The sequence below is a fragment of the Rhinolophus sinicus genome, chromosome 1 (genome assembly GCF_057876585.1).
Source record: "Rhinolophus sinicus isolate RSI-liver-muscle chromosome 1, RSI-T2T, whole genome shotgun sequence".
Classification (NCBI taxonomy): domain Eukaryota; kingdom Metazoa; phylum Chordata; class Mammalia; order Chiroptera; family Rhinolophidae; genus Rhinolophus; species Rhinolophus sinicus.
The window spans coordinates 169357651-169376069 of NC_142501.1; the positions used below are offsets into that span (position 1 = coordinate 169357651).

The 18419-nt window shown below is 37.6% G+C and overlaps 1 protein-coding gene and 1 pseudogene across 1 annotated transcript in view; both read left to right on the top strand.

The window, feature by feature from the left end:
• The window catches only part of PKD2 (polycystin 2, transient receptor potential cation channel), a 57724-nt gene that overhangs the window by 21813 nt on the left and 17492 nt on the right, over nucleotides 1-18419 (top strand). The window contains exons 4-9 of the mRNA XM_019719343.3: nucleotides 1777-2027; nucleotides 6197-6421; nucleotides 8825-9053; nucleotides 13616-13783; nucleotides 16051-16232; nucleotides 17336-17456. Of these exons, the coding sequence (XP_019574902.2) occupies nucleotides 1777-2027; nucleotides 6197-6421; nucleotides 8825-9053; nucleotides 13616-13783; nucleotides 16051-16232; nucleotides 17336-17456 (1176 nt within the window). The remainder of the gene's footprint in view (nucleotides 1-1776; nucleotides 2028-6196; nucleotides 6422-8824; nucleotides 9054-13615; nucleotides 13784-16050; nucleotides 16233-17335; nucleotides 17457-18419) is intronic.
• Nucleotides 462-562, top strand: LOC141570248 (U6 spliceosomal RNA; annotated as a pseudogene).

Sequence of the window (18419 nt, forward strand, 5' to 3'; positions counted from 1 at the left end):
GTAAAAATATTTGGCATCCAAAACCACACTTGCATAATATGAATATTTCCCTCCCTCAATGGGGCAAATCAGTCCATCGGTATTGATCATCTGATAAGACGCTGAGAATGGCTAAATCTGTCTTCCCTACAGGCAAACTAACAAGAGACTTCTCACATACACAGAATTCCATGATAATAAATGCCAAGCTCTAAAAGCAGGGCTGGGTGGGGTTGGAGAGTTCACCATATGGCAGAATAGTCCAAACAATTAAAAGATTCATCAGATAGCAGACTGATAATCAAAACTATAGTCTTTTCCTTTCCAAATAAGTTTAAAATCATGATTATTAATTATTAACTATTTTAATAAGGGAAAATGAAGTTGATCGTGGCTATGGCTTTATGCAAACCATAAAGCCATAAAACCTCCCCATCCCCTCCTTCAGTCCTAGAGCATAAATCAGAGTTTCCATTTAATAAGCATCCACTCTGTGCCTATTGTTCTGTGGAACCATACAGAGAAGATTAGCATGGCCCCTACACAAGGATGAAATGAAATTCATGAAGCATTCTACCTTTTTTAAAAGAAATATCCTGTTTATTCATTTGAAATATCATATGTAACTTTTAAAAATTAAAATTATTTAAGCATTTCAATAGCATCTTATCAATTTGGTGGCAAACGAAACATTGCCAAAGACAAATGTTTTGAGAAACATTTACAAAAATAAATTGCACAAAGTCCTATCTTGAATCTTTAAAAGTAAATTAATTTTCAAAATATTTCTATACCAACTCCCAAATTTAGTTTTACATAGGAAATTCTTATTTATATATTTATTCTGTAACACATAAGACATCTGTATATATTTTATCCAACGTAACTGCATAGTAAGAAGACTGAAAAAAATACTACTTTATGTAATTTTTGTATATTTGAGGACTGTTGTGCAGTATACATAAAACTTCAGAAAATTGGTCAACACCATTGTTTTATCTTTTTCTGAAAATACAAAATATATGGTACACAAAAAAAGTCTTAACCCAATAAAACTTAAATATTTTTTTAAGTTAAAACATTTGCAACACTTAAGTGCCTTGCAGATACCTCCTTTATAAAGTCTGTTCTGTAAAACAGTCTAAATGTTAAATATTAACTATAACCAAAATGAGTCTCACAAGAATGAAGTGAGAATGGCTAGCAGTCATAATAGAAGGCAGATCCCAACTAAAGCCAGTGGAAAGTGCTGCTGTAAGGAAAATTATAATCATAAAATGGAATGGTTTCATGAATTTGCCATCCTGGATAATCTTTCATAATCATCAGTGGAGTAAAAACAAGCTTCTGAAAGATTTAGAGCATGTTAGTGTTCGCTTTTCAGCAAAACTCAAAACAAGACCTGAGAACATCAAAAGATTGGATTTCTTGATTTCCGTTCATACTGTGAAGTGAAAACTGCAGAATGATCCCAGTGGGTTGAGCCTAGTTGAGACGTGAGAACTCTATGTGATTGTTTAGATCCACTCCATCCCTTTTCAAATCGATGTAGTAACCATGCAAAAGATGGACCTTACAGGTGCGGGAACCCAGGCTCAAAGGAGGATCCTGCTCCAGGCTTTGCAACTAGCCAATGATGGTGTACGCTCCAATTTAAATCTCTCTGACAGCAAAAGCCACCCTTGTTACTCTACTGTGTTCACAGAGTGCTACCCTGTTGGCCATGCAAACATTCCAGTCAAGAGCAAGGCAGCCACTGAGTTTGGAGCTTTTCAGAAATGTTTCCTTTGCTTTCAGTTCACAGAAGGCGCCTTATTGGATGGGCTGTACTGGAAGACACAGCCCAACAACAGAACTGAGACTGACAACCGAAGCTTCATCTACTATGAGAACCTCCTGTTAGGAGTACCACGGATTCGGCAACTCAAAGTGAGAAATGGATCGTGTTCCATCCCCCAGGACTTGCGAGATGAAATTAAAGAGTGCTATGATGTCTACTCTGTCAGTAGTGAAGACAGAGCTCCGTTTGGTCCCAGAAATGGAACCGCGTAAGTGTCTGTGGCTCATGGCCACGTGTCCTGGCCTCTCACTGACATTCATTCATTCATTCATTCTCTGGCTCCTTCACCAAGGACAAGTAGCCTTAAGTGAGTCTTCAATACTTATATTTAAGGCCATGGCCAAACTGACCTTTGGTTTCTCAAATTTTCCCTACCTTTTACCCCCTTTCAGCTTCTATTATACATACGTATTTTTCAAAAGGCTAAATCATTGACCATATGGTCCACAAGAAAGAAGCTACATGGTCCTTCAGATGTTTCTTTTAAGGTGACTGGATACTATTTTTATAGAGCTAGTGATATCATTCACTAGGTTATTACTGGAAAATTTTCTGGGAAATTATTTTATTATTAGCTCTTACAAATACATTTTTGTTCAGAGTGCAATAATTTAAAGTGTATAATAAGCTTGTGAGGCAGTTTTTCTGTCTGGTTTAAAGCCCATCCTTCTTAAATGTGTGTTTATGATTTTGAGTATGTATTTATAATGTGCACATTTATAGGTTTTTTTTGTGTGTGTGTTCTTTGGTAACCATACTTAATAACACATTTTTTGCGGGAAACGAGTAAACTCGTCATATCGCCTCTAGTTGGAACCGGCAAAAATTTTGCAAAGTAAATAAATAGAGACCTCTTTTTAAACTAAAACACTGAAAGTTTCATAGAAAATTATCAAATAGATCGAAAGATATGAATATTTTACGGAAAGTCTAATTTTGGCGAGAAAATGTCAAAAAAGCCCCGCGTTACTACGCAATTTGGCGGGAAAATGCCCGCTTACATTAAAACATCTCAAATATTAAGGGAGTACAGTCTTTTTAGAATTAGTGTAGTTATTATGAAGAAATGAGAAGAACTCTCAGGCTATCCCAAGATGGACCTTTTGGGGTCACTGCCCCAGGTGAGTCACTGTGGTGAAAATTGTCTTCTAAGCTTTACTGAGTTAATTCTGTCAGTTCATCTAGATCCTGGAGACTGAGACACCCAGCATCTAGATTTGTTCGTATAGAGTGGGATAAACACCTTTTCCTTGATCAGATTCTTTGTCTGTCATCTAGTATACACCCTATTTAGTTCCAGGGTCCATAGAAATTTAGTAAAAAACCAGAAAATTTAGAGTAAAGGGACTAAATAATCTCAAAAGACTTTTTTTTCAGGTTATCATAGTGATTTTTCTTTTTGATGATCCATTTTCTAATTCCTGCCAAGCATAAGCATGCCCTTAAACTGTGGCACCTTGCCCAATATCTTACTTTATCTCATATCATAAATGTGAGAAATTTATGCAGCCACTACTCCATGCCAGACACTACTTAAGAAGTGATTTCATGCATTATCTCATCTACTCTTCACAAAACAACTCTGAACTAGGTATCATCTCCATTTTATAGCTGAAAAACAGAGGCTCACTTGCCCAAAGCGCCAAAGAGTTCCTGACTATCCTAAATGTAACTAAGCTGGGATTTAGCCAGCCTGACTCCCAAACCGTGTTTTCTTCTTCCATATTAATTGTGTTATTAAGGTAGCTTCTTGCTATCCTGAGCCCCCCATCAGTATTCCAGCATGAGGGCACGGACTCTATTTCGTCCACTGCTGTATTCTCAAAGCCTTGAACAGTGCCTGGTCTGTAAAGATGCTCAGTAAATACCTGTTGGATGAATGGATGAATAAGTGATTTCCACTACAGGGTGGACTACTGAAGGGCATCTTTCTTGTGTGTCTCTAAGCTACCCTTGGATCCACCATATTCTCAAGTTACTCCCATTTCTCCTGCCCTTCAACTCCAGACTTCTTGAAAGAATAGTTTTCACTTGACACCTAGATCTCCTTACCATTGGTTCACCCCTTAACACTTAAGCCCTTACTTTGACATCTCTCATGGAAGCTCCCAGTGACCTCTGGTTAGCAAACCCACTGAACAATTCTCAGTCTTCATCCTATTCAATCTCTTTGAAGAATGTGGTAGTGTTGATACCTCATTCTTTTGACTTCTGCGAGTGACACTGAACTTGGGTTCTGAATTCTGTAACCTCTTTCTTTTCTCACCTCTCCTCTCTTACTCCCGTGTTCTATATTCAGATCTTTGTCTTTTCTTTCTTTATACTCTTTACCTTACAGATAAGCTTCCACTCTCATCTCTATTTAATGATTCATCATCTTTTCAACAAATATACTGAGTATGTGCATGTGCCAGGTATGTTCCAAATGAGGTCTGTCTTTTCTTGCAAATGCCCTTGGTGCTGGCTGGGGTAACAGAGCAGCAGGAAACAAAGCAGAATCACAAAGCTTACATTCTAGTGACAGACGACAAATATTCTGCCTGTATGTCCCACCAGCTCCTATAATTCAGTAGGCCACAAACTGAACTTATCACTTTCTTATTAGATTTGCTCTTCCTCCTATTGATGGCACCACCCTCTTCACATTACCCCAAAAGAGTCATTTTGGAGATGTCCCTTCCCCCTCGCCACCAACTTCCAAATCAGTTGCCAAGTTCTGTTGAAAATCACTGCAGTGGCTGCACTCTCAGTCCTGCCTTCTCCTTCCCACCGTCTCTGCTGTAGTTCAGTCCTCATCAGCTCTTGTTTATTGCAGGGATGGCTCACTGAGCTGTGTCAGGGTTCCCAAGACCATTCCCAGGTTCAAATTCACTGGAAGGATTCACAGCACTCAGCATATACTCGTATTTGTGGCTAAGGTTTATTGCAGTGAAAGGATATAAAGCAAAAGCATGAAACGTGCAGGCACATGGGTCAAAGGGCAGAAAAACACAGCGCAGGCTTCCAAAAGCTCCCAGTGACCTCACACAGGAGGTGCTTAATTCTTCCAGTGACAATTTGTAACAACATGTGTGAAATGTCTGTCAGTGAAGCTCATTAGAGACTAGTGCCCAAGGTGTTTCCTGGGTGCTGGTCACATAGGCACCCTCTACCTGGCACGTACAAAATCCCAGACTCCCAGAAGGAAAGCAAGTAGTCAGCCTAAGCCCCAGCTTAGGCACAGCGAAGCACTCTTGCCAGTTAGGAATGGTTTATATCAGTGTAGGTCGCTGATTATCCATCAAGTTCCAGATGGCAGCCAAGGTCCAACTTTGCAAGCATGCCTTCCTAAGGAAAGGTCATCTCAGACCTGTTATGTTAACTCTTTTCTGCTCATGAGCCCTCTGTTCCTCACCACTATAGTCTTTCCCATTCCCTCCAGAGTAACCCTGCTCTGTGCCTCTCAGAAACCTTCCCTTCTGAGACTCCATGCTACCCTTCATAGTCTGACCACAGTCTACCTTTCGACCTTCTGTTTTTCATCATATGGAAGCCAAACCGAACTACTAGCTGAGAGCTTTTTACTTCTCTGGCCCTGCCTGGCTCACGCTTGGCAATGCCTTTCCCACCACCCTGTGCAAGTCCGAATGCTACTTACCTTTCACAGCCCAGGTCCGCTACAGCTTCTTCCCAAAGCCTTGTCTGATCCACCTTTCCTATCTCTGGACCTCTAAGCAAGTATAGCTTTCTTCTGAGCTGCTTGAGCAATTTCTCTATACTTCTCTTTTGATTCTCATCATCTACTACCTTGTGTTTTAATTGTTTCATTACAACTTTTCTCTCACTACTTATTACAAATTTGGTTGGGAAAGGATCCTGGTTCATCTTTTTATCTCCATTAATGCCAAAGAAGCATCTGATTCTTAAGTGAGCTTATGTAAACATTTGTGGGTTAAATTCCCAAATGCTGTGTGGAACCATATTTAGTTCAGTTGCCAAAAGTGTCACTCAGTGAACTTATCCTTCATTTGGCTGCAGTTTTCTTTGAGGGCCTAGAGTCATCTAGGCCTTGAGTAGTTACCCAGGGAAGGCAGCCATATTAAACTAAGGGCTGATACAGGGCTCTGGAGACAGTTCTGATCTAGACCCCTGACTCTACCCTCAAAAGCTTTGAGACTAAGTTGACCTCAATAAGCCTCAGGCCCTCATTCCTAAAGTGGGATTAACAACTCTATGAGAATTAAATGAGGAAACACTTACGAAGCACCATGCACATGACCCAGCTTGATAAGACTTACATTTATTACCGGTTCACACCAAGAACCGTCTTTGTAATTGCCACAAGTCTTGCACTGATTTTCACCTGTTTGTTTTGTTTGCATTTTGTGTTTTAATCAGTTGGATCTATACAAGTGAGAAGGACTTGAATGGAAGTAGCCACTGGGGAATGATTGCCACTTACAGTGGAGCTGGCTATTACCTGGATTTGTCAAGAAGAAGAGAGGAAACGGCCGCTCAGATTGCTAGCCTCAAGAAGAACGTCTGGCTGGACCGAGGAACCAGGGCCATTTTTATTGACTTCTCAGTATACAACGCCAACATTAACCTTTTCTGTGTGATCAGGTGTGTACTGAGGGCACGGAGCCCTCCTATTCTGTGTATTTCTGTGTACATCCTAGTCTGTTGATAGACCAGAAAACTTGTCTGCAGTTGGCTAACGGAGAGTGCCAAGGATCAGAGCTGTTAGCAAGGAGGGGCAAAAACTGGAGGGTTATTGGCGTACGGGCATTTGGGAAAGGGAGTTAGGATCCTTGAATATTACGAGTTGGGAAGAAGAACCTAAAGCCTGATCCAGGTTCATCCCTAAAGCACTGTTTGGCTAACAACGGTCCTTACCCAGTCTAAGGCTGATCAGTGCTACATGCTCCATTGCCAAGGCCCCCACCCATCAAATTTTGACTCATTTCCCTGAGTTTCCCAGTCTCAGATGATGCCCTTGCTACTAGAACACAAGCACAGCAGTCAGGGGCTATTTCTGTGTTCAGTAGGAAACCTAGGTACCTGCTTGTGCTCGAGATTCACCAAAGGCATATTAAGTTCCTTCTATAGATCCTATCACATTGCACTCATGACCATTCGGGTGACAGTGAGGAAACTGACAAAGATCCGACTAGCTTGTCTGGCACCTCTTGTTCACTCATTCATTCACTCATCAAACATTTATTAGATACTTAAAATATGTCAGGCACTGTTCTAGGTTCTTGACCCATTAGTGAACATGGTAAAGATCCCTACCCTTACAGAGCTTGCATTCAATCAGGACAAGATAGATAATAAAAAAATAAACAAAAGAAACAAATTAATTCAATATTATAATATGTTAGAAGGTAATACATGCTATAAAAAAAGAAAAAGTAAAACAAAGCAAGGAGGGTCTGAATTTCACCCACTTTAATCCTCCTGGGGAACATGTCCCCGACATCCAAACATCGCCAGCGTGAATTACTTGCACGTATGTTTACCCACCAAATAAGAAGGATAAATTCTCATAATATCCTTATTTTGTGATCATTTTTGAAGCTAAACTCAACTCTGTTTTGCATGGCCAGTTTGGATTTTCCCGGTCCTTATATTTAACAACTTTTGCAGAAAGTATTAATAATATCACATTAAAACAATAGCTATTACTAGAAATAAATGGAAATCTACTGCAGTTATTATTGAACTTTTCCTGATGATTCCAGCGAGGAGAAGAAGAGGATAGAAACAGGCAGGCAAGCTTGACTGACTTAAACAAATATCTATTTATAGAAGGTCTTGAGTATGTCTCCCACTTCCTCCTACTTTAAGAGTGACTATTATCAAGGCAATTACTTCATTTCTCTGCAGTGTTGTGTAAATTTCCGCAAGGGGTTGACAGATGCAGGGTCAGAATGCACAGCAGAGAGATGACTTGGCACAGAGGCCACTTCCTGCCCTCGTGAGTTTGTAGTGAGGTTGTCTCAAGGCTTTGTTTCAATATTGTCCTCCTTAGATTTTGGTTTCTACTCATTCTCTCCAGTATATAAAAATAGGAAAGAAAAAACAGGAGACTGACAGTGAAGAGGAAGCAAAAATTTTCACATTTCTTTGACCAATTCTAATTTTCCATAGTCCATGCATGTATTTGATGATTGCTCATGCATGAGTCCTAAATACTCAAGGTCTTGTGTGGCTAGTGACCCTGTAATGGGAGAGTTGGTTATGCCTAGTAGCTGACTAACGGTCTTCAAATTAAGAAGCTAAAGGTTCTAGTTCGATAGGGAGACTGCAGCATTAAGTGAATCATTTAACTTTCTCAGTATGACACCTACAAAATGGCAATTTGGCCAAAAAATGTCCTCACTTCAATTATTGTAAAGTACTAAAGATCAGTGCCATCAGTATGAGTGCAAAAATATATGTGATTTATTTAGGGCCTATTAACTCTGAGGCTCTAGGAAGGGTAGCAAAAAGTACCAACCCCCCAGGGCAAGCTATTTGATGCTAATTTTGTGTTACCAAATGAATGAATGAGAAACTCAGCCCCTATCCTTACTACAAAATATACAATTCTCAAACAGATCGTTCATGTTTTGAATGCATGACTTATTATTTTTTATGTTCTTCATTGCCTAGTAGAATGACTGCATTTAATAGAAGTCCTAGAAAGGCTGGCTTATTGATTACCTGCTACACTACAAAACAAACAAACAAACAAAATTTAAATACCAGGGAAGTAAAGGGGAAAGTGAACAGGAATAATCTGTTTGGTCTGGGAGAACTTGGGAAGTCTTGTTCCTTTTGTGACACAAAATTCTGTAAGAATAGAGTCACCAGCTTTGATAAAAATATTTTGCCATTAGTTTGAGGTGACATGTGGTTGCAGTTTTATTACCTTGTAATGTAGAGACAGACTAGATGGATGTCCTTTCCTGGATGCATCCATGTGTTGTTGTTGTTGATGTCGTTGTTGTTACTGTTTTAATTGTTCTTATTCTAATGCAGGTTATTGGTTGAATTCCCAGCAACAGGCGGTGTGATTCCATCTTGGCAATTTCAGCCTGTAAAGCTGATCCGATATGTCACAACTTTTGATTTCTTCCTGGCTGCCTGTGAGATTATCTTTTGTTTCTTTATCCTTTACTATGTGGTGGAAGAGATACTGGAAATTCGCATTCACAAGCTACACTATTTCAGGAGTTTCTGGAATTGTCTGGATGTTGTGATCATTGTGGTAGGTTCAAGAACACCACCAAACTACCTACTTTGTTATGAAAACACGTTAGAGTCTGTCTCCTCAGCATTTTGAGCCTTGATATGCCTGAAGGAGAATCTAAAACTTCTCCTCCATTACATCAACTTCAGTTACTATGTTTTCTCATTTTGCACAAGTAACCGTTCTGAATATGGAAGTGGAGAGGCATTTAGAGTAAACTCTCAGCCAAAAATAACAGTAATTCATATTTGCCCTTGGCATGCCATATGAGATGTGGGGGAGAAAACAGTGTTGTTTTGTTTATTCTGTTTTTTGCTTATTTTATATTACGGTAGGGCTTATTTTATATTACGGTAGGGCTTATTTTATATTACGAGGATCCTGAAAAATCATGCTAGGGTTTATTTTCCAATTAGGTCGTATTTTCGGGGAAACATGATAGCAATAATAATTGCTAACACTTTAGCAGCTGTCTGTGCTAGGCACAGTTCCAAGTGCTTTTCATATACAGAAGTTTGTGTAATCCTCACAATAACCCTCTTAACCACTCTGTCACTGCCTCACGAGTCATGTACACGTGTACTTCAGAAAGAGCTTTCACTTAAAGTAAAAATTCCTACGGAACACAGTATGGAACCTATCTGACCCTGTTGCAGGTAGAAGTGCATCTCTTCTTTCACGATGGTCGTGTAACATCATGCAGTTCCTGTAGGTAAACTCTTGAACCCCAAATTCTCAATGTATTAATAACGAACAGAGTTACAGAAGAATTTTAGTAACTAAGGAGGCTGGATAGGTGAAGATACTGAAAAGTTTTCAAAATATTTGTGTGCTGTGTGATGGCAGAGTGCAGTCCATACACACTGAAAATTATTCTAGAAAACAATTATTATTTGAAACTCTAAGGATGCAAAACCTGCTGTTTTGATTTATATGGATATATTTATATTTGGGTCAATGAGGATAATGGTAAAAAGGTAAGTGCAATACGCTAATTAATAACAGTCTTCTTTTTAACTAAATTACTTCAATAGCAACAAAAAGCTAGTCAATGGTATTCAGCTTTTTAAATTAAGAACACCTGTCAGTGAAAACTTTAACAACACACCCTAATGTGTTATATTTATTTACAAAGTGAGTGTGTGTGTGTGTGTGTGTGTGTATACTGGTATAACAGGTACATTTGAAAAAATATACACAACATAGAATTTTAAAGATTGGGATAAAAATAAGTAGAAATAGAATTCCAACGCTTTCTTATCACCTGCCTAGAAGTTTTAATACTTTCTTCCCACACCCCAGTGTATTGCTTTGTACCCACTTTGGAGGCCACTGGAAAAAAATAGTTGATGATATGGAAATTAAAGATAGTTTCTTTGATTCAGGAACCACAGAATTTTGCAAGTATTTATTTGAAAACTTGCTTCACTGTGCTAGTGTTCTTATTTTTCTTAATGCTTAGTACTGCCAAGACAACAATTCAAACAGTGTGCTTTTAAAAAGAACAAGGAAGAGCTACTGAAATCTCACTTCTCCTTCCAAACCTTTCCTGACCTAGCTGACATCAGAGAAAGCTTTCTGCTCATCCCCAAAAGGTGCCCTATGCTCTACTAGACATTAAAACCTTTGAAAAAAGCCAAAAGTTTTTTGTTTTATCTGGCCCAAATTTGCTCAAGTCCTCCTGAAACTTGAAAAGAAATGGTATCCTGACTATAAATATAACATATTGGAAACACTTTGAAATTATTTCCTCTATTTTCCTTTTTTTAAAAAACACTCTGAAGTCTACAGGTTTACTTCAATCAACCATTTGTCCTAAGAATAGTCTTTTAAAACTAGAAGAATTACTGAAAGAAGCAGACTATTAAGAGTCTAAATTCAAATAATTTTGTTGAATCATAGGTTTCACAGGGTGAAAATGATTAATTCATTTATCGAACAGATGTTTTCTGAGCACTCACAATGTGTCTGGTACTGTTCTAGGCATTGTGGCTATAAGAATGAACAAAGCATCCAAACCCCTACCCTTATGAGTCTTATGTTATAGTAAGGAAAGAATGATCTTTCATAGACAGGGGTGAGAATCCCTAAGAATACCCAGGAGTGACATAACAACCTAAATGCTCTCAAAATCTCTTTATGTCTTTTCTCTCTATCCCTTTTTTAAAGGGAAAGTTTTGAGGAAATTTAGTGTTTAAAATGATATTGTGTAAAAGACCGCATATTCCATATTTTTATAAACATTGGTCCTGTGCAGAGTAAAAAAAAATGGAATGGAGAATAAATTGTACCTAGAGCGCATTGGGTAGGATTATTGTTGGATTCAGTCAGTCAGCACTTCCCTCAGCTTCTTCTCCATCCCTGTCAGCTACGTCCATAGAGAAAAGCCTTTTCAGTGTATTCCAGAGAGTTCAAAGACAATATTCCTCCAACCAGCACAGAAATACAATATTGGCTCCAGACATCTTTTATAGAGAAGAAAAAGGAAGGTGGTGAGGTTGGCTTTTTCAGCTGTGATGGGCAGCCAGGTGGGTCTTTGATTTGATAATCACCTGGGGCCATGATCTATATGGCTTCTCAAGAAGGGCTAAGGAAGTATTCTTTTACTATCCTCCATGAGAAGAGAGAAAGAATGGGCAGCAATGGTCACAGCACTTGTCACAGCCCACCTGACATGGATTCAGATTGCATGTGAGAGCAAGGTTGTAATGGTTAACCCCTAGCACTTTCCACATATACATGTTAATCCAGTGGTGACAGATGCAAGTATATGCAAGTGTCCCATCAGATATGGTTTTATATCCCAGAACCAAAGCAGATGTGAAAAGTTGTATGGTCATAGTACAAGGAATATAGTCAATAATATTGTAATAACTACGTATGGTGTCAGATGGGTGCTAGATTTATCGGGGTGATAGATGGGAGGGGAGTTGGAGGACAGGGTGAAAAAGGGGAAGGGATTAAGAAGTACAAATTGGTTGTTACAAAGTAGTCATGGGGATGTAAAGTAAAGCATAGGGAGTATAGCCAATAATATGGTAATAACTATGTATAGTGCCAGGTGGGTATTAGACTGGTCAGGGGGATCACTTCTTAAATTATACAAATGTCTAACCATTATGCTGTACACCTGAAATGAATATAAAATAATATTTAATGTTAACTGTAATTGAAATTTTTTTAAAAGGGGGGGGGAAGGGAATAAGAGGTTCAAATCACCAGGTGTGAATCAAATAAGTCTGGGGATATGATGTACAGCATGGGGAATATAGTCACTAATATTGTGATAACATAGTACACACTGGATAACATAGATGGTTACTGGGCTTAATCATGTTGATCACTTCTTTAGGTATATAAGTGTTGAACAACTATGGTGTACCCCTGAACTCATATACAATAGTACCTCAGCTTTCAAACATCTCCGTTGACGAACATTTCGGTTTATAGATCTATGGTAAAATTCATGCTAAATTTGCAGTTTTGGGGGTTGATTTTAAAGGTCTGGAATGGATTCATCCATTTTGCATTACTTTCTATGGGGAAACCGTGCCTCGGTTTTCAAACGTTTCAGAACTCGAACGGTCTTCCGGAATGGATTACGTTTGAAAACCAAAGTACCACTGTAATGTTGTAATGTTAGCTATATTTTTAATAAAAGTCTTTAAAAAAGGGAGGGAGGGAGGGAGGGAGGGAGGGAGGGAGGGAGGAAGGAAAAGAAAGGAAGGAAGGAAGGAAGGAAGGAAGGAAGGAAGGAAGGAAGGAAGGAAGGAAGGAAAAAAAGTTATATGGTCATGAGTTAAGGGACAGAAACAAGCAAGAGGGAAACCGTTGGCCCATGTAGTTCTAATATAAGCCTTCTCAAGCCCTCTCTGCCCATCATTCCCTCCATCTTTAAGACCAAGCTCGTTCCTTCCTCTTAAGAGCACTTCTTTTAATATGTTTTGTTTCACCCTTCACCTTAAGTTACTTAGGAGCTAGTTACTTACTAGGTTTTTTGTATTATTTATCTTTATGAGTTTATCTGATCTTGAACCAGAGTATTCGTTTCCTGAGGACAGAGTTTGTGCATTTTACTTTGTTGGTTCCTCTTGGCCTCTAGCACAGTGCTATGTAGATAAACATCCACTGTGTATTTGTTGAATGATGAAAGAATGGATGGCAGGAAATTGAAAATAAATAAATAAATCAAGAGAAAGCAAGATGAGGTAGAGAAAGTAGTAGGGTGAGAAGTGATTTAAATGGTGGCAGAAAAAACAGAATGCATTCCTGTTTGAGTTTGATTTTGAAACATAGTGACATCTCTTGTGTGTGTGCATGTGTGTGTCCATGCACATATACGCATACATACACTCATTGGATTTCTCTTCCTAACTAAGGAAGTGCAAGCAATATATGTTTTACTTGTTTTCCAGCAGTGCTCAACACTTTCCATTTGTGTGAGTAACTTTTATGAATGCCATTGGGTAAATAGAAAGTTGAGTCCTAGAATTAAAACAATGGTGAAGAAAAACTAGTCATTTTAGGTTAAGTTATATATTTCTAAAACACTGTAATAATATGTGAATCTTGTTTTCCAGCTATCAGTGGTAGCTATAGGAATTAACATACACAGGACATCAAATGTGGATGTGCTACTACATTTCCTGGAAGATCAAAATACTTTCCCCAACTTCGAGCATCTGGCATATTGGCAAATACAGTTCAACAATATAGCTGCTGTCATAGTATTTTTTGTCTGGATTAAGGTAATTTATAAATTTCATATTCTGGATTTTTAACAATACATCTCCCTTCTTTTTATTAACACAAATCATACAAAATGTTGGAGGAATTTGATTTTATGGCCAAATTCAAGTAGCCAGCCAAATCTGCTCCGTATTGCACAAGTAAACTAGCTCCCTGCTGCTTGCACTCCTGCAAGACCTATGCCTGTCTAGGTTTAGTTGAACAAATGCAGTACAGTAAGAGGCCTCTTATGTCAGCTGGGCCTGGAATCCCAGGCTGCTCTAACACAGGGAAAGGTCTGAGTATCACCTGACATGGGGTGACCAGGTGGAGGAAAAGAAACTAAGTGAAATAGGAGGAAAGGCTGGGAAGAAGGAACATTGGAAATGTTCTCTAGAAGGATTGTCTGTTCCAAGTAGAGGTCATAGGGAAGCTCTACCTAGAACTGGGGTTGGGACAGGCACCTCTTCCAAATAGTTCCTTAATCACTCATTTCCTTTTTTTCCCAAGACATAATGTGCAGTTCCATATATGTGAAAAGTTAGGTCATTTCATGTACAATGAGCCTTCATTCTGGAAAGGCAGGAAATTTCAGTAATTTGGAGGCAGCTGCCAGCCTGTCGTTAGTCAAGTTCTATAATTATACCATCCAGACAGTAGCTACTAGCCACAAGTGTCTATCCAAATATAAATTTAAGTTAATGAAAATTATATACAAGTAAACATTCAGTTTCTCAGTCACTCTAGCCCCATTTTAAGTGCACAATGTCTGTGTGTGGCCAGCAGCTACTATATTGGACAGTGGAAATATAGAACATTCCCATTATCACAGAAGGGTCTATTGAACAGCACTGTTCTAAAAGATACTTACCAACAGTTATTTATTTTCCTGAATTGGTATTCACACCTGGAAGGCCTAAGATTTATCAGACCTCATCCTGTATCTCTCATGCTATTTATTCAATCACATGCTTGTTCAGGAGAAACCATCACTAGTGTACCAAACCTTTATCGTAAAATAGTAATCAAACTCTTATGATAGGAATTGTATTAAGTAATGTGATTACAACAACCCTGAAAAAAATTTTGGTGTGGCCGGAAACATTTTATAAGAAGCCTTTCAGTAAAATTCTACAGGTTTCCTTTCAATGTGTGCCTCAGGCTGGGTGGTTTATTTAGTGTTTCACTTGTGAATATTTTGCCCCCAAAACTTAAAGAACCTTTACGTTCTTTAAGGCAGGGTCATAACTTGACTTCTTTGTATCTCCCAGTGTTCTCCCACCAAGGCTTCTAGCTAGAAATGTGCAGGTTGTCGTGCCCTGTGGGCTGTGAATTGCCCAACCTGGGGGGCCATCTTCAGTGTCCTGTCTACAAAAATGCTCACTCATCATGGCTTTGCAATCAGACAGAGTTGGGGTCAAGTCCTCACCCCGAGACCCAGCTGACTCCTGAGACTGAATACCAATATTCTGTTCACTGCAAAGGCTCGAGGCAGGCTACGTAAGGCTTCTCCCACAGTGCCTGGCACATAATTGATGCACAATAAATGAAAGTTAATAATATGCAATAAGTATTTCCTGGAGTTTCTTTTTTTTAACTAGTTTTCATTTGTGGGGGGTTTTCTCTTTTAATCTTTCTTGAGGGAAATATATCACTAGTCATTTTAATTATAATTAAACATGTTTTCACTGTATTTTATCCATCATGTAAATGTAAGCAGCATGAGAACAGGACTTTTGTTTTGTTCACTGCTATGTTCCCAACTCCAAAAATGTGTCTGGCTCATGGCAGAAACTCAACACATGTTTTTTGAATGTGAAAATAAAAGTTTCTAGATTTGAAAAAAATAAGTCATTTTTCGCCTCTTTTTTAAATTTTTGTAAAATATACATAACATAAAATGTACCATTTTACCATTTTTAAGTACAATTCAGTAGCGTTAAATACATTCACAATGTCATGCAAGTATGCATTTCCAGAACTTTCTCATCATCCCAACTGAAACTCTGTTTCTATTAAACACTAGCTCTCCACTTCCCCTTCCCTCAGCCCCTGGTAACTGCTATTCTACTTTCTGTCTCTATGAAGTTCCCTATTTTAGGTATCTTATACGTGTACGTGGAAATATTTGTCATATTTCACTTAGTATAATATTTTCAGGGTTCATCCATGTTGTAGCATGTATCAATACTTCATTCCTTTGTAAGGCTGAATAACATTCCATTGTATGTATATACCACATTTTATTTACCCATTCATCTGTTGATATCTTCCCTCTTTTTTACAGCTCTTCAAATTCATCAACTTTAACCGGACCATGAGTCAGCTCTCCACAACCATGTCGCGGTGTGCCAAAGACCTGTTTGGCTTTGCAATTATGTTTTTCATTATTTTCTTGGCATATGCTCAATTGGCATACCTTGTCTTTGGCACTCAGATTGATGATTTTAGTACTTTCCAAGAGTGTATGTAAGTATACATGAAATTAGGAGAAAAATTTAATCAAAAATGTCACTGCCTTCTCAATGATAAGTCTTCACGGTTGCTATTTAACCACCAAATGTTTAAAAGTAGTTGTTTAAAATTGAGAATTAATTCCTTCCCAGAATACTAACCCACCAATGCAGAGATGACCGCACACTCTGAAATGCTGATGCTTAAGATAACAACAGACCTAAAGTAGTCAGACACCGTAAATTAGTCGTAGTAAAACAACACGGTTTCAAACATCAGGGTCTTCTTAGCATCAAATGCAAATGGTAGCTTTTAAGAGATCATTTGCCTATATTTTTATTCCTATTCACTATTGTTGCAGTGTTTTAAACTTCAAGTTATTTTCTAAGAAAAATAGTCTAATATTCTCAAAGAAACTCAAACCAGTACAGGAATTTTCAGACTTTTTTTCAAAGTTCTCAACTATGGTATTAAAAACAGGAAAAGTAGCCAGTATCAGATTTCCATGCCATTTGGAAAGGACTTAGGAAAAGAGGTGACCATGATAATGGAAGTTAATAGGGCTTTGTGTATGGGTATTCCTAATTAATGTTGCTGTTTGATAAAATCAGGAATGAAAATGATTTTGCTAATTAAGGTCCTGCATTGGCAACACGTGGCAACTCTTGACTCTACTGTGAGTGCATGTGAGATCCTTGAAACACAATTTTGTCTGTCCTTCAAAAATATTTTTTTTAAAGAGATTTTAAGTTCAGACCCATGATGACCATTGTGAAGGCTTCGAGTTACCATATTTTACACAGATTACATATTAAATTATTTTAGCCTATCGTTTTATAAGTCATCCAATAATTATTATTATATTTTCTTCTCAACCAAACGAGATAACATATTTAAGCATGAAAGCATATTATTTTTCTTCCAGAAGGCTTCAATTGCTCATAGAAGTAGCAAGAGTTTTCCAAAGGGATTCACAATTTTCTATTATTCGGCAGCTAGCTACACTGAAAAAAAATCTGAAAGTGTGAAATCACCTTTTCAAAAAATGTTTCATCAATGCTGGACATTCTTTGTTTTTGTATTGTGGTGTTGTGTTGTGTTTTGTTTTGTTTTTATAGCTTCACTCAATTCCGTATCATTTTGGGTGATATCAACTTCGCAGAGATTGAGGAAGCTAATCGAGTTTTGGGACCAATTTATTTCACTACGTTTGTGTTCTTTATGTTCTTCATTCTTTTGGTATGTACTCTTTTATTTAGAGTGAGGTGATTTAAATTTCATAAATCACCAACTTTTCTTTTCTCTACATTCTGTTCCCTATCATTTTTAAAAAGAACCCGGAAGTAGAAAAATGTAGATATTAGAAATCATATTTTATTTTACGTCTCATTGATTTACATTTTTAAGTCTTCACTAAATATCTTTTCCATGGACTTTCATTTATCCATATATATGTAAATATACATGTCTATTTATTGCAAAAAAAATAGATCAAGTGCAACCTTATAGTTGCCTAAAATAGTGCTTTGCCTAAAAAGTAGAATATGCTTACATGCTTTTTTAATACAAACATCAGCACTTCCATGGTCACTTGCTAGCATGACTTTGCATTTCTCTCTTTCTTCTTTTCTGTTTAAAAAAGAGGAACTGACAAAGCAAGATAGATCCAGGGTGTCAAGAGTAATACTTGAGTGAATTATCACTTGTCAAGGTTAAGATATTATGTTTTCACTTCCTCATATTTAGCACATCTAGAGACTGCCTGCAAATAATATTTATATTTTAAATTTGAAACTAAATCTAACAATGAATGGAAATTGCTTGAAAAATTATTTTCAAAAATATTTTTTTTATTCTCTTGCTTTGGTACAAATTAATATTTGTTTTTTTAATATTTGGCCTTCAGTTATGATTTTTTAAAGGCATTTTTTTCTTCATCTTAACGTTTATACATTTGTCCACTCTACTAAGAAAGAATTAAATTAAGTTAGCTTAACCTAAGCAGTGGCTATTGTTTCATTTAAATACTAACACTTAAGATTTCCTTACATCAACCATCATCATAAGAAAACAAAACTGTTTCCATTTTCAGTAAGTTTTATAAAGATTCTTTGTATAAGATTCAGTATTTTAGTATAATATCTCCAGAGTTGGTACAGGTATTTAGTTGTGAAGTATATAGTATTTACTGAGTGAAAATTA